Source organism: Caretta caretta, chromosome 1 (genome assembly GCF_965140235.1).
Source record: "Caretta caretta isolate rCarCar2 chromosome 1, rCarCar1.hap1, whole genome shotgun sequence".
Taxonomy (NCBI): Eukaryota; Metazoa; Chordata; order Testudines; family Cheloniidae; genus Caretta; species Caretta caretta.
Window position 1 is genome coordinate 208,726,255 of NC_134206.1, and position 16,624 is coordinate 208,742,878.

General features: G+C 43.2%; 1 protein-coding gene across 3 annotated transcripts in view; it reads left to right on the plus strand.

The window, feature by feature from the left end:
* The window catches only part of WDR3 (WD repeat domain 3), a 42,219-nt gene that overhangs the window by 8,684 nt on the left and 16,911 nt on the right, over positions 1-16,624 (plus strand). For 2 of the 3 annotated variants that reach the window (XM_075119262.1, XM_048819622.2), the window contains exons 5-11: positions 4,303-4,381; positions 5,371-5,466; positions 6,267-6,380; positions 8,639-8,740; positions 8,874-8,971; positions 10,399-10,503; positions 11,153-11,383. In XM_075119262.1, coding sequence (XP_074975363.1) covers positions 4,303-4,381; positions 5,371-5,466; positions 6,267-6,380; positions 8,639-8,740; positions 8,874-8,971; positions 10,399-10,503; positions 11,153-11,383 — 825 coding nt within the window. The remainder of the gene's footprint in view (positions 1-4,302; positions 4,382-5,370; positions 5,467-6,266; positions 6,381-8,638; positions 8,741-8,873; positions 8,972-10,398; positions 10,504-11,152; positions 11,384-16,624) is intronic. The other variant, XM_048819632.2, reaches the window with a different exon arrangement.

Consider the following 16,624-nt stretch of genomic DNA (forward strand, 5'->3'; position numbering starts at 1 on the left):
ACAAAAAGGAATATCAGCCTTAAACATAGCTGTGACTCCTTATTTAAAGCTGATTTTTATTTTTCCATCAGAGATTTGACCTCTTTGTTATGAAAACTACAGTATATTCTTACCCAATCATTCAGCGTTTACTGAGTACGGCATTTTTTTGACCATTTACAAGTAAACTTAACTCATGTAATAGTTTGTGTTAAAACTAATTTAAAAACAAGTCCTTTAAGAAATTTAGTGCTTGGAGTCAGACCTTTTTCATCCTGAAATATCTTAAAAATGGAATGGTAACTTAACTTTTCATATTGTTAAAACTTGTTAGGGACATTAGGTTGTAATTAAGATAGTTATTAATAGTTCTTGTCTTTAACTGTTGTTCTACTCTACAGACAGAGCCAGGTCAACAGCTCAGATTACTTTTAACTGGGGCCATCATGATGTTGGCAGTAACCATATCAATTGCTACCCTTCCTAATTTTCATGCTACAATTCTGTTGGTTGTAGTGAGTCACTGGTATGATGGGCGATTGGACACATGTCAGAAGTTCTCATTGGTAGATTATTTGGCCAGAACTGTCGTTGCTCTGAAAGATTCTGTGATTGCATTTGGGCATCTGTGCTTGAAAGGCTCCCGATAATACTACACCCTTGGCCCTACTACATACTGAGGCAGGAGGTGGTAAAGTGCAGACACAAGGGATGGGGCTCCGTACATCCTCTCTTTGCACAATGCTGGTCTAACAGCACTCCTCTTCTCCATCCAGCCCATGCACATCTCCTCACATATGGCCATTTCCCTGGTCCTCTCGGTTCCCTATATTGGTGTTTCCTGGTATTGGAGGAGCTCTGTGGAGTGCGGGGGGGGAGGGAGGGGAAATGTGGGGGCAGGGAGAAGCAAGGTCCCAATGTCTTTGCTTATGCATCAGCTCCCCCCCACACACTAGTGCTGGCTCAGTGTGCAGTGGAGCTTAAGGTATGTCTACATTGCAAGTGAAGGTACATTTAATCTAGCAAACATGGGTAACAGCAGTGTAGATGTAGCGACCTGACTGTATACCCAGGCTTCTTGTCAGGCATGTATGTGTGTTGCTACCTCTTCCTGGTGCCCAAGCTACCAAATCATCATTACAGCTGTTACCCACAGGTATATCTATCCATGCTACAATCACAGTGTAGAGGTGCCCTGAGGTAGCCATGCCAAGGAGAACCTTTAATGTGATGGTGTTTTGACAAAAAAACTCCTGTTGATATTAGTGGAAATAGAATTGGGCCTGGAATTAGACAAAGTAATTGCTAATAATTTTTTACTTTATTACAACCAGGGCTGTCGATTAATTGCCGTTAACTCACACGATTAACTCAAAAAAATTAATTGCGATTAATTGCACTGTTAAACAATGGGTTTCAGAATAACAGCCGTGTTAGTCTGTATTCGCAAAAAGAAAAGGAGTACTTGTGGCACCTTAGAGACTATCCAATTTATTTGAGCATAAGCTTTCGTGAGCTACAGCTCACTTCATCGGATGCATACTGTGGAAACTGCAGAAGACATTATATACACAGAGACCATGAAACAATACCTCCTCCCACCCCACTCTCCTGCTGGTAATAGCTTATCTAAAGTGCTCACTGTCCTTACAATGTGTATGATAATCAAGTTGGGCCATTTCCAGCACAAATCCAGGTTTTCTCACCCTCCGCCCCCCTCCCCTCCCCCCCCACAAACTCACTCTCCTGCTGGTAATAGCCCATCCAAAGTGACCACTCTCTTTACAATGTGTATGATAATCAAGGTGGGCCATCATACACATTGTAAAGAGAATGGTCACTTTGGATGGGCTATTACCAGCAGGAGTGTGAGTTTGTGTATTGCGGGGGTGGAGGGTGAGAAAACCTGGATTTGTGCTGGAAATGGCCCAACTTGATCATCATACACGTTGTAAGGACAGTGAGCACTTTAGATAAGCTATTACCAGCAGGAGAGTGGGGTGGGAGGAGGTATTGTTTCATGGTCTCTGTGTATATAATGTCTTCTGCAGTTTCCACAGTATGCATCCGATGAAGTGAGCTGTAGCTCACGAAAGCTTATGCTCAAATAAATTGGTTAGCCTCTAAGGTGCCACAAGTCCTCCTTTTCTTTTTACTGTTAAACAATAGAATATCAACTGAAATTTAGTAAATATTTTGGATGTTTTTCTATATTTTCAAATATCTGTTTCAATTACAACACAGAATACAAAGTGTACAGTGCTCATTTTATATTTTTTATTACAAATATTTGCACTCTAAAAAGATAAAAGAAATTGTATTTTTCAATTCACCTCATACAAGTACTGTAGTGCAATATCTTTATCATGGAAATGTAACTTACAAATGTAGGGTTTTTTGTTACATAACTGCACTCAAAAATAAAACAATGTAAAACTTTAGAGCCTGCAAGTCCACTCATCCTAATTCTTGTTCAGCCAATCACTAACAGAAATACGTTCGTTTACATTTACGGGAGATATTGCTGCCCACTTCTTAATTACAGTGTCATCTGAAAGTGAGAATAGGCATTCACATGGCACTGTTGTAGCTGGCGTCACAAGATATTTATGTGCCAGATGTGTTAAAGATTCATATGCCTCTTCATGCTTCTGCCATTGTTCCAGAGGACATGCTTCCATGCTGATGGTGCTTGTTTAAAAAATGTGTTAATTAAATTTGTGACTGAACTCCTTGGGGGAGAATTGTATGTCTCCTGCTCTGTTTTACCCGCATTCTGCCATATATTTCATGTTATAGCAGTCTCAGATGATGACCCAAGACATGTTCATTTTAAGAACACTTTCATTGCAATTTTGACAAAATGCAAAGATACCAGTGTGAAATTTCTAAAGATAGCTACAGCACTCAACCCAAGATTTAAGAATCTGAAGTGCCTTCCAGAATCGGGGATCAGGTGTGGAGCATGCTTTCAGAAATCTTAAAAAAGAGCCAACACACTGATGCAGAAACTACAGAACCCAAACCAGCAAAAAATAAAATCAACCTTCTGCTCGTGGCATCTAACTCATGCCGATGAAAATGAACATGCGTCGGTCTACATTGCTTGGATGGTTATCAAGCAGAGCCCGTCATCAGCATGGATGCGTATTCCCCTGGAATGGTGCTTTAAGCATGGAGGGACATATGAATCTCTAGCGCATCTGGCATGAAAATATCTTGTGACGCTAGCTACAACAGTGCCATGCATGTGCCTGTTCTCATTTTGAGGTGACATAAACAAGAAACAGGCAGCATTATCTTCTACAAATGTAAACAAACTTGTTTGTGTGAGCAATTGGCTGAACAAGAAGTAGGACTGATCGGACTTGTAGGCTCTAAAGTTTTACATTGTTTTATTTTTGAATGCAGGGTTTTTTTGTACATAATTCTACATTTGTAGGTTGAACTTTCATGATAGAGATTGCACTACAGTACTTAGGTAAATTGAAAAATACTATTTCTTTTGATTTTTACAGCACAAATATTTGTAATCAGAAATAAAGCGAGCATTGTACACTTTGTATTCTGTGTTGTAATTGAAATCAATATATTTTAAAATGTAGAAAATGTCCAAAAATATTTAAATAAATGGTATTCTATTATTGTTTAGCAGCACGATTAATTTCATGATTGATTTTTTTTTTAATCACTTGACAATCCTAAAATTACAACCTGTTATTGCACCCTGTTTCCTTCAAGTAAAGCTTGGAACATGACTCCTCAAGGAGATTTAACTATCTGCGGAATGTGAAGGGGATAGCTGTATTTGATTCTTTGAGCACCTTGCAAATGGAACAGTCCTAAAACCTCTGATAAGCTAAAATGCAGCTCTGTCTGGTGCATTTAATTTGGCACAGATCATTGTACAGTTCATTAGGACAGGCAATGAAGAATTTTGTATCAACTGAAAATACAGGGGGAATTTAGGGAGACCCACTGTTGGAATTTGGCTAGCGCACCAGGCTTGACACCCTTGCCCTTAAAGAAAGCAGAATGGTTTCTCCATTACACTAGGCTGGGGTTTCCATGCTGACTCTAGGAGGTGCCTCCTGATGGATCACCAGCCCATAATTCTGTATTGCCTGTGTTTTGCTGGATCTCTTATCCTGACTCTGCTTAGCTTGTGAGACCTGCTGAGATCCTAGCCTAAATAAGTCCGACCTCTGACACCTTGCAGTGTGCTTTACCTTTTGTGTTTCTTACTCTCTTCAAAGCTCACAGTTTTGGCTGAACTCTGGTGACCTTGCCTCATGTCTGGGTGATGTCATTTGTTTTTTTCAGTGGTAAAGACACCTTGGTGAAGTGGTGGGACTTGGATACGCAGCACTGCTTCAAAACACTGGTTGGACACCGTACTGAGGTAAATAAAATTAAAGATGGAGAGAGGGAGTTAGTTCAGTACAAGTATCCCAGCACACTGGCTGCAAGGCAGCTTCTATTGTTACATCCACACTGCTCAGGATTGGATTTTTTTTAGGTTGTAATCACAGACCCTGTGAAATATTTGTGAAGAAGGGACAGGTGAGAAGCCTCATCTATTTAGGAGGCTTGTATCGCTCTTGCTGGGAGTGATGTTTCCAAACCAGATATCCTTGTGCAGTATCCTATGTAGCAGGGGCTTGAGTTCTGTTCTCATTTTTCCATTTAAATTTAAAAAAAATCAAAGAAATTCAGTGCAAGAATCCTGTCACATACAACATTAATGAGGAGACTGAAATCCACTGATGTGATGAATTCCTTGGCCAAAGTCCTAATAGCAGTGTTAACTTTGCCCTTTGTATATTGGCATCTTAGGGCAGGAACACTGTAGGCTATTGCTTGTTATACTGACAGATTTCAGAGTAGCAGCCGTGTTAGTTTGTATCGGCAAGAAGAAAAGGAGGACTTGTGGCACCTTAGAGACTAACAAATTTATTTGAGCATAAGCGATGAAGTGAGCTGTAGCTCACAAAAGCTTATGCTCAAATAAATTTGTTAGTCTCTGAGGTGCCACAAGTCCTCCTTTTTTTTGTTGTACTGTCTTTCTGCTAAAAGGTTAACTGCAAAAAGGAAAAGTCTGGGTTTTTATTTTATTTTTTAAATAGGTATATAGAGAGAGACCATATTTTCCCCCTGTCGCGCCCCCCCACCCCCCAACACTCTCCACAAATAAACAAAACCCCAATCAAACCAAAAAACAAGACAGACAAAATCCCCCAGTCCCCTTCAAAGGGATAACACTAAATCTCTATCCTGGAGGGATGTTGTATGGCTAAATTCACTAATGTTGGTGGGGCGTGCTGATACTGTGGTGATGGGAGGCCATATAACTAGACATAAAGACGCTTCTCGGTGTCTTCTCTTTGGCAGGTGTGGGGACTAACCTTTGTGTCACAAGAGAAGCGTCTCATCACTGGCGCTGCAGACAGTGAGCTCAGGGTGTGGAACATCACCTACATCCAGGAGGTAAGAACTGAAAGCATCATCTCGGGTGCTTTGCTCGGGACTGGATTGAACTGGAACATGGCAGGACTGAGTGTCTTTCTGGGACATGGTCAATATCCATCGAGGACACTCTCTCAATGTTGATTGATGGCTTTAACTGTGTGTTTCTACTGGCTCCCAGCTCTGTTGTAGTTCTGTGCAGACTGCCTTTGTGCATGTGTGGGAGCTTGTCCCAAGAATGGGGCACTTCTTGCTGCGGGATCAGGCAGAGTGAGAAGCTGGAGGAAATTCTTATCTGGGGATATGCATGGTGACTGCAGACCACTCCTTATCTTTAAATTGGGGTTAGCCAATTAAGCATGAAATGACTGGTGGTCACCCTCCTCTTCACCGCGTGGATGTGGCTTGTGGAGAGGACAGGTTTTGACATCCATTGCTTCACTTTGGTCTCAGGAGAAGGCCACTTGGGTTGGGGTGGTGCAACGTGTGCTGGAACTGATGGTCTGCAGGTGGCTTCATTTCATGCCAGGTACATGCAGCCCTCGGTGTCCCAGCCAGTTGCTGATGGGGACCTTGGGCAACGTTTGGGAGCCCTGTTTCAGGCTGCATTGTGGAAGCTCTTCTGAAATGGACTGATTCCATTCAATTACTGTCTACACTGTTAGGGCTTCATTTCATAGAGTATCTTTCATCCTGGCTGTTCTTCTGAGCAGTTCCGAATGAAAGCTGTGACAGTGTTAAATGGCTGGAAGGAATTGAGATGTAGGTGGGGGAGAAGCCAGGGTGTGCTAAGGATATCTCTTTCCTTTGTCTGCTACAAGCAGGCAACAGACCCTAATGAGCCAGAATCCAAGAAAAGCAAAGGGTCTCCAGCTAAAGCAGAACAGACCTCGGAAGTGGATGAGGCCTCAGACCTGGATGAGACACCGGAGGAGGTAACCCTTTTCCCCACCCTGGTGAAGTGGTGCAGGTTCACAGGGTTTTGTGCTGTCAGTGAGGGTAGATACACAGCTTAAATAACGAAATAGGGGTTCGAGGACAGACCTGGTTACCTAGCTGACACTTGCCTCACTCTGTTGGCTTTGTGCCCTGGGGATGATCTCTAGCGCTTCTAGAGAAGACACGATGACCCATAATCAAGGAATCACACCAGTGTGTTCTACGTTCCTGAGGAACAATTTCTCGCACTTCCCCAAATACCCACCAAATAGCAGCAGGAACCTGTGCTTGTATTGACTGGTAACCTGTGCCAAAGAAATCCCCAATGTAAGCATATTGGTGGGTCTCTAGAAAGGGTTGGCGTTGCTAGCAGAGCTCTTTCCTTGTAGGAAAGGGACCTCAGTAAAATGGTTGCTTTCCACTTGCCTCCATTCAGTGCTGAAACTGATTCACCTAGGACTTATTAACAGTACCCTATGTCATAACCAGGTATCCTGGTTTTCTGTGATTTAAAAAAAAAACCATAAAAATCTCAAAAAAAAAAAAGAAAAAGAAAAAGAAAAAAGAGTACTTGTGGCACCTTAGAGACTAACAAATTTATTTGAGCATAAGCTTTCGTGAGCTACAGCTCACTTCATCCGATGCATTCAGGGGAAAATACAGTGGGGAGATTTATATACACAGAGAACATGAAGCAATGGGTGTTACCATACACACTGTAAAGAGTGATAAGGTAAGGTGAGCTCTTGCCAGCGGGGGGGGGGACGGACGACGACGGGACCTTTTGTAGTGATAATCAAGGTGGGCCATTTCCGGCAGTTGACAAGAACGTCTGAGGAACATTGGGGGGTAGGGGGGAATAAACATGGGGAAATAGTTTTACTTTGTGTAATGACCCATCCACTCCCAGTCTTTATTCAAGCCTAAATTAATTGTATCCAGTTTGCAAATTAATTCCAATTCAGCAGTCTCTCGTTGGAGTCTGTTTTTGAAGTTTTTTTGTTGAAGAATTGCCACTTTTAGGCCTGTAATCGAGTGACCAAAGACATTGAAGTTTTCTCCGACTGGTTTTACTCCTTTTCTTTTTGCGGATACAGACTAACACGGCTGCTACTCTGAAACCTGTCATAAAAATCTCTGTTTCCCCACAATTAAAATGGAATGCTGAACTTTAGTTTCCCTAGCCATGATATATATATAGGTATCAGCTGAACACAGTGTTTTGTTGATATACAGTAGAATCCTGTTTAGCCAAGCCTCCGTTATCTGGCTCTCCATATTAACTGAACCATCAGGGGCAGCCTGCGGCAGGGCTCCTGTGGACCGAGCCCCACCTTAAAATAAGGGATAGAAAGCTCTTTGCCAATCCTCCTGGTTATCCCAATTTTTGATTATCTGGTCCCAGTCCCAATTAGATCGGCTATATGCGGTTCCACTGTAAATTTAAAGCACGTTCAAAAAATCAACTACAAGAGGGGGAAGTTGCAGGCATTGAATAAGTGTCACTGGTACTTTCAGTAACATTGATTAATAGTTAATGCATACATGTTTTTATTTTTTCACAAAATGTAAAAACTAAAGATTCTCTGTAAAAACACAAATCCACATTTTTCCGGGAGAAATGGATTTCGAGGATCCCTTGTCATAAGGGTCTCAGAGATGGTGCTGCCGTGTTTAGAATCAGCTCCTATTGTGGGAAGCCACTTCCACTTAAGTCAATCGCACCTGAAAGCCTTTCACTAAATTCCTCCTCTCTGGATCACTCACTCACCTGCTGGCACTTCCAGAATCCTTTGAAGATTTCAGCTTCACTCATTCAGTTACAGCTAGACACGCAGCCTTAACAACTGTTCCTTATGTCCTTCCTCCAGGAAGTTTTTCTGCCTCTATTTTTAAGCAGGTAATTAAATGATCTCTCTCCCCCACCTTCCTCATCTCTCTCCTGCAACAGAAACTAAAAGCTGGTGCCTTAATTTTATAAAAGTTCAGATAAATGCCCTTCCAGTTAGTGAGATGCATGTTTCAGTCCATGAAAGAAAGTTGGTTCTCAGCTACAATGCAAGAAACATAAGTTAAATTTGTGCCTGACACAAATGTTTGTTTGCTGTTAGTTCCCACCCTCTTTGCTGGTGCAGATTCCTTGTCTCTTTTGGATGCTAGTCAGATGTTGTAGACTCTGCCCTTTCATTGTTTTATCTAAAGACTTGCTTGACCTTTCAGACTACAATTGTTTTCCCTTTCTGTATCCTTGTAGCGCCTCCTGAGGTGCAACAAAGCTGGCTCCATCATGCGGGAAGGAAGAGACCGAGTAGTTACTCTGGCCACTGACCGGACAGGCAGGATCCTAGCCTGCCATGTAAGTAATATGCTTTGGGGCCTTTGGCTAGTGGACTACAGAGGAGGCTCTGTTGTGTGTCTCAGGGACTCTCCACTGCAGCAGCTTCTTAGGCGACTTGCTGCTAGTACTAACTCTGTGAATCTGTCTCCAGGGAACAGACTCTGTTCTGGAAGTGTTTTGTGTCCTTACTGAGGATGAAATTTGCAAGAAAATGGAAAAGAAAATGAGAAAAGGAAAGAAAAAAACCAAGTAAGCTCTGTTTTTCTAAGTTGATGATGTCCACATGCTGAGACTTGACAAAAGGCCCATCCAGTGAGAGGGTGGAATGAATGAATCATGAACCGTTTGCAGTTAGTCTGCTGTTAACATGTTTGTCTTCCTGGCTTGTTGGTGCTGGTATGAGCCAGGTTGTTTTCTGTTCCCAGTAATTGCGAGAAAATCACCTTCCATCTGATTCTCTTGCAAGAAGTGAATGGGATGAGGGAATAGACAGAATTCTCCTGGTAAAGCCCCACGTGTACGTCACCATCTATGACTCAGGAGAAGTGAAAGCTGGTGGTGCTAGGCTGAGTAACCAGAGTCACTTTTCAGAGTAACAGCCGTGTTAGTCTGTATTCGCAAAAAGAAAAGGAGTACTTGTGGCACCTTAGAGACTAACCAATTTATTTGAGCATGAGCTTTCGTGAGCTACAGCTCACTTCATCGGATGACATCTACAGATCATGAGCCTCGGGGTGGTATGTGCCAGGTTCAGATTGGGGCAAACTGTTTATTAGCGGACAGCCTTTTATTATAAGTCTATATTATGCTTCTCCAGTGTCCATCATTCATACATCACCCAGTGTCTAACAGGTTCCTCACAATAGCTGTGGGAGATAGGTGAATGTTAGTTCACTTCATGGGAAATCTGAGGCACACCAAGGATACATCTATTTGTATTTTGGTAGTGCCTAAGGGCCAGAATTAGGAGTTAGGACCCCATTTTTCTGAGCTATGTACAGACACGGAACAAAACAATGATCCCTGCTGCTGAGAGCTTTCAGCCTGTTGACTTGTCTACACTTGAATGTTAATTTGGATTAAGGTAGGGTGTGAATTTAAAGCACAGAAGCCATTCTGGAATAACTCCATGTGTGGACAAACCCTAAGTACACGGGTGGGGAGGGATGCAATTAAGTTGATGTCTTTAACAAATTTCAGCGGTGATATCTACTTTCTACCTCCCTGAATTGCCCTTGTGGTTTCAGTTTGTTAGAGTATTCTCTTACACTTCCTGTCCTAAACCTGTGGCTTTTTGTTGTTCTCCAATAAACAATTTCACCTTACTGGAGTAGGTGGATTCTCTTCACTGAATAGCAGGGTGTGGTTTGATAGCCATCTTAATAAGACGGTTTAGGATCATTATTCTCTAACTTTGCAGCAAGAGTCCTAAGGTTTCTTCAGGACTGCCAGCAGCGTTGTTGCCCATCAAAGTCTGCACTGAAGAGCATTGCACCTCCACTAGAACAGCACGTCTGTGTCAGCACTGGATAAGGGTCCAGCTAGTTAGTTTGTTCGTTTTTTTGGGCGGGGGGGTGGGGGTGGAATGTGTCTGTACATTTCTGCCCCATGTTAGCCTGTGACTGGACTGGCAGTGACTGGTAACTTGATTCCAAGTGGTTGTCTGACCTTTCTAGACAGAAGTCTGAGGAGGAGGAAGAGGAGCCTGAAGGAAGCGTTGAGATGAGTCTTCAAGAAGAGATTCAACGAGTCACTAGCATCAAAGCTTCTGCTAAAATCAAGTGAGTGTAAAGCCCTGTCCTGGGGTCATTGCTGCAGCTCAGGCACCCAGTGCAGGGGCCATGACTCAGGGAGAGTTTGTATTTTACAAAGGTGGCTCTTCTGCAAAGATGAGAAGCTCAGACTCCATAGAGCTGGGGAGAGGACTGCAGGGTCCCAGCTAGTCCATCTCCACCCCCATATCTCTATAATGTCTTCACACCCCTTCCATCGAGATTGTTCCCTGCAAGGGATTCTCTAGGACTGTGATTCCCAAACTTTTGTATTGGTGACCTCTTTCACATAGCAAGCCTCTGAGTGCGACTGCCCCCTTATAAATTAAAAACACTTTTTGAAATATATTTGACACCATTAAATGCTGGAGGCAAAGCAGGGTTTGGGGTGGAGGCTGACAGCTTGCAACCCCCCATGTAATAAACTCGCAACCTCCTGAGGGGTCCCGACCCCCAGTTTGAGAACCCCTGCTCTAGGGGCTTGCCTCCTCTAGTTTTAAATGATCGGTCCTATGGGGCTTCTGCTGCTGCCTTTGTTAGACTATTCCATTGCCGACTGCCTCTCCTATCAGGAAGTTGTTCTTGGTGTTTTCCTTTAGTTTGTTTCATCTTGTTTCTCCTAGTTATGACCCTGACTTCTCTGTGTCCATTTAAACAGGTCATTTGACTTGATTCTGTCTCCGAAAGGAGAGCTGAAGGCCACCTTACTGCTCCAGAACAACACCATTGAGTCATACATCCTGACCCCATCAGCACAGGTCCCCCAAGTTGTCCGTGCATCCAAGATAACCATTGGAGGTCACCGCAGTGATGTCAGGACACTGGCTTTTAGCTCCGACAACATTGCCATCCTCTCGGCTGCTGCTGAATCTGTTAAGATCTGGAACAGGTGTGTGTTCTGATTCTGTAAATTCCTCTTTGTCCACCAAGTGTCCTTCTCCCAGAGGTTGTGGCTGTTCAGGCAAGAGGGGAGAATGGGAAATGGTAGTGGGGAATGATCCCAAGGAATACAAAGTGATAAATGGAATAGAGAAGGTAGATGGGGCACTCTGCTTACTCTTTCTCATTATACAAGGACAAGGGGATACTACTTTCGTGAAACTGAAAGGCAAGAAATTAAAAATGCATTTTTAACCCGGGGAACTCATTACCACTAGATATCATGAGGCTAAGAGTTTAATGGGGTATATAAAAGGTCAGCTCTTTGGATACTGAGGACATCTATAGTCATGGAATCAGAGAAATGTAGTGCTAGAAGTCACCTCAAGAGGTCATCAAGTCCAGCCCTTTGTGTAGAGTCAGGACCAAGTAAACCTAGACCATCCCTGACAAGTGTTTGTCCGCCCTGTTCCTGAAAACCTCCAGTGATGAGGATTCTACAATCTCCCTTGCAAGCTTGTTCCAGAACCTACTGACCTTTATTGTTAGAAAGGGGTTTTTTGGGTTAATATTTAACCGAAATCTCCCTTGCTGCAGATTAAGCCCATTACTGCTTGTCCTACCTTCAGTGGACATGGAGAGCAATTGGTCACCATCTTAATCGATAACAGTGCTTGACATATCTGAAGACTGTTATCAGGTCCCCCTTCAGTTGTCTTTTCTCAAGACAAACAGGCTGCTTTTTCTAACCTTTCCTCATAGGTCAGGTCGAAAGCTTTTATCGCTTTCATTGCTCTCCTCTGGACTCTTTTTCCAATTTATCCACATCTTTCCTTAAGTGTGATGCCCAGAGCTAGACAGAGGACTCCAGCTGAGGCCTCACCAGTGTCGAGTAGAGGGGACAGTTAGCTCCCATGTCTTACGTACGACACTCCTGTTAATACAGCCCAGAATGACATTTGCCTTTTTTGCATCTGCCTCACATTGTTGGCTCGTATTTAATTTGTGAATCACTATAATCCTCAGATCCTTTTCAACACCACCTAGCTAGTTATTCCCCATTTTGATTTTTCCTTCCTAAGTGTAGTACTTTGTACGTTGTTAAATTTCATCTTGTTGATTTCAGACCAATTCTCTAATTTGTTAAGGTTGTTTTGAATTCTAATCCTGTCCTCCAGAGTGCTTGCAACCCCTCCTAGTTTGATGTCATCTGCAGATTTTATAGGTGTTCACTCCATTCCATTATCCAAGTCATTAAGGAAAATATTGAATAGGACTGACCCCGTGGGACTCCACTAGATACTCTCTGTCTGATAGCCAACCATTGATAACTACTCTGAGTATGGTCTCTCAATTTTTTTCTTAGCGTATGCACAACATTCTTCATGTGGCACATGACCAGTATCCATCACCGAATTTAGTCCGTTGGTTGGATCATTAGCTTCCCTGGCCCGATCAGTTTTGGACCCACCTTATACTAATTTCATCTAATATGCTTGTGAGAATGTCATGTGGGATTGTATCAAAGGCATTACTAAAATCCAGTTGTGTCATGTCTATAGCTTCCCCCCATCCACTAGGCCAGTAACCCTGTCAGGGAAGGAAATTAGGGTGGTTTGGAATGATTTATTCTTGATAAATCCATGGCTATTCTTTATAACCCTATTATTCTGTAAGTGCTTACAAATGTGATTGTTTAATAATTCGTTCCAGTATCTTTCCAAGTTTCTGTCAAACTTATGCTGACTGGTCTATAATTCCCTGGATTCCCTTTTAAATATAAGTACTATATTGGCCCTTCTCCAGTACTCTGGGACCTCATGAGTTCTCAGAGATAACTGCTAACAGTTCTGAGATTGCTTCAGCTTGTTCCTTAAGTACCCTACAATGAATTTCATCAGGCACTGTTGACTTGAATACATTTTATTTATCTAAAACAGCATACTGGGCTAGATGGACCATTGGTTTAACCCATATGGCTGTTCTTCTGTTATAAATATTTTTAAAGTATTCTTTGGCTATTTTGGTTTACATTTCTTTCCCCTTGTTAATATTTATTGTGTTGAGATTCTGGTCACCATTAATCTTTTTAGTGAAGTGTGAAGCAAAATAGGTGTTAAACACCTCAGGCTTTTTAATGCCATCAGTTATTAGTTCCCCTGCCCTGCTAAGTAGGAGACCTAAACTTTCTTTCATCTTTCTCTTGTTCCTAATGTATTTAAGGAACCTCTTCTAATTGCCTTTTATGTCCCTTACTAGGTGTAACTCATTTTGTTCCTTAGACTTTCTGATTTTGTCCCTACATGCTTGTGCCATTCTTTTTGTACTACTCCTTAGCAATTCATCCATATTTCCACATTTTGTAGGATTCCTTTTTGATTTTCAGGTCACTGATGGAGCCATATTGGCCTCCTACTATTCTTCCTATTTATCCTTTGCATTGGGAGAGTTGGCAGTTGTGCCTTAATATTGTTTCCTTGAGAAACTGCTAGCTCTCCCAAACTCTGTTATCACTTAGATTTTCTTCCCATGGCATCTTACCTACCAGGTCTCTGAGGCTGTTCAAGTCTGCTTTGTCCTTGTTCTGCTGCTCTCACTGATTCCTTGCCTTGGAATAATATAATCTATTATTTCACGATCACTTTCACTGAAATTGGCTTCCATCTTCAGATTTGCAATCAATTCCTCCCTGTTGGTCATTATCAAGTCTAAAATGGCTGCCCTGCTGGTTACTACTTCCATTTTCTGAAACAAAAAGTTGTCCCCTATACATTCCACCTACTGTTTGGAAATTTTGTGTTTTATCATATTACTTCTCCAACAGATATCTGGGTAGTTAAAGTCCCCCATTACTACCAGATCTTGTGTTTTGGATATTTCTGTTCTAGAAATGCCTCATCCACTTCTTCCATATTTAGTGGTCTAAAGTAGAGCCCTTTAAGTCACCCTTATTTTTTCACCCTTTATCTTTGCCCAGAGACTTTGCCTCTCACCTCCTTCTGGACCTCAGAACAAGTGTATTTATTCTTGATGTATAATTAACATAGTCTTCCCTGTTTTCCCCCCCATCTGTCCTTCCTGAACAAGCTGTACCCTTCTATACCAATATTGCAGTGATAAGATTTATCCCACCAAGTCTCTGTGATGCAATTAAGTAATCATTTAGCTTATGTATTAATACTTCCAGTTCTTCCTGTTTATTCCCCATACTCCTTGCATTTGTGTAAGGACATCTAAGATGTTGAACAGATTTCCCCACTGATTTCCCTCTTGTTGCTCCTATGACTCTTCTGTAATTTTTCATGTCTCCCCACCCAACATCCAACCTCTTAAGGTTGCCCTTCTTTGTGCTCACCTGTAGGCGATTGTCACCTGCCCCCTTTGAACCTAGTTTAAAGGCTTCCTTACTAGGTTGCAGAGTAACAGCCGTGTTAGTCTGTATTCGCAAAAAGAAAAGGAGTACTTGTGGCACCTTAGAGCTTAACCAATTTATTTGAGCATAAGCTTTCGTGAGCTACAGCTCACTTCATCGGATGCATACTGTGGAAAGTGGAGAAGATCTTTTTATACACACAAAGCATGAAAAAATACTCCCCCCCCCCCCCCCCCCCACTCTCCTGCTGGTAATAGCTTATCTAAAATGATCACTCTATTACCAGCAGGAGAGTGGGGTGGGGGGAGGTATTTTTTCATGCTTTGTGTGTATAAAAAGATCTTCTCCACTTTCTCAGTATGCATCCGATGAAGTGAGCTGTAGCTCACGAAAGCTTATGCTCAAACAAATTGGTTAGTCTCTAAGGTGCCACAAGTACTCCTTTTCTTCTTACTAGGTTGGTGAGTCAGCATGCGGAGATACTCTCCCCTTCTTGGGTCAGGTGGACCCCATCTCTTCCCAGCAGTCCTTCCCGGAACAGCATCCAGTGGTGAAGGAAGCCAAAGCCCTCCCCTCAACACCATCTGCACAGCCCTGCATTCCTCTCCAGACTGTGCATATCCATGCCTGGGCCTTTACCCTCAACTGGGAAGAAGGACAAGAGCAACCCCTGGGACCTCATCTCCTTCACCCTTGCTCCCAAAGCACTGTAATCACAGCTGATCTGCTCAGGGTCATACCTGGCAATATCATTAGGGCCCAGATGGATGAGCAGCATGGGTTAGTGGTCAGAAGGACGGATGATCCTCAGCAGTCTTTCTGTTGCATTTCGGATGTGGGCTCGACCAGTCTCCTTCCTGTGGAGTAGCTAGTTCTCTTTCCTCTTCTGGTGCTGCTGTAGTTATCTGAGGTTGTCTAGCATCCTCCATCCTGGATGTGTCTGTGTGCATCCTGTCGATGAAGTCCTTGCCACCTCTTGCAGCTCTTTTACCAGCTTCCTGAGGGACTCCACCAACAGACACTTCTCGTACCAGGTGGTTCTCCCTGCCTGGCTTTCTTTGGTGGGGATATGCAGCTGGCATTCCCAGCAAGTCAAGACCAGAACCTGTGTTGAAGTTTCCGGGGTCAGGATGCCTGTCTCGTGGAGTGTTCCAAGAGGTGCAGGCAGAGGAAGGGCTAGCAGTGGTGCCATTTTCCTCCCATTGCGGGCTCTTTCTTGTAGAGTACCTGCCAGTTGTGGGGTGAAAAAAATCACATGTGCTGATTATTTTTCCATGTGAGATTCTAATCCTGTGTTTTCTGACATAAACCAACCACTAACTGCGTGGGGCTAGGGAAAACTTCACCCATGGACATAGCCTTGGGTTTTCTTGTGCCTTCTCTGAAGTATCTGATGCCAGCCACTGTTGGAGAAAGGACGTTGGACTGTTTGGGTCACTGTTCTAACCCACAGTGCTATCGCAGAGCTCCCTCACCATCACTGACTCCTCAAATGTTACTCCCCTGGGATATGGCTATCCTCTGAGAACTCCTCCCACCCTGCTCCCCCCTCTCTTAGCCAGCAGTTTTCAGTTACTTTGTGAGGGAGAGGTAGCAGTCTCCCAGTTCTCTCTCTGGTATAGGGAGCAGGTTTGGGGATCCCATAGATTTTCTGTTTGGATCTAGCATCACAGAGGTACTTGGGTGGGCAGTTAACCTTCCTATGGGCTAAACTGTGCACAGAGGCTTTGATTCTACCTGGCACTTGTCCTACCCCAGCCAGTGCAATCTCTCACAAGCCTGCTGGGCTCAGCATGTGCCCTGACAGGCTCATAATATCCCACAGTTTGGTACTCCTTCCTGGCTGAAGTACCCTGTTGCTGCCATGGGCTGTTCTCC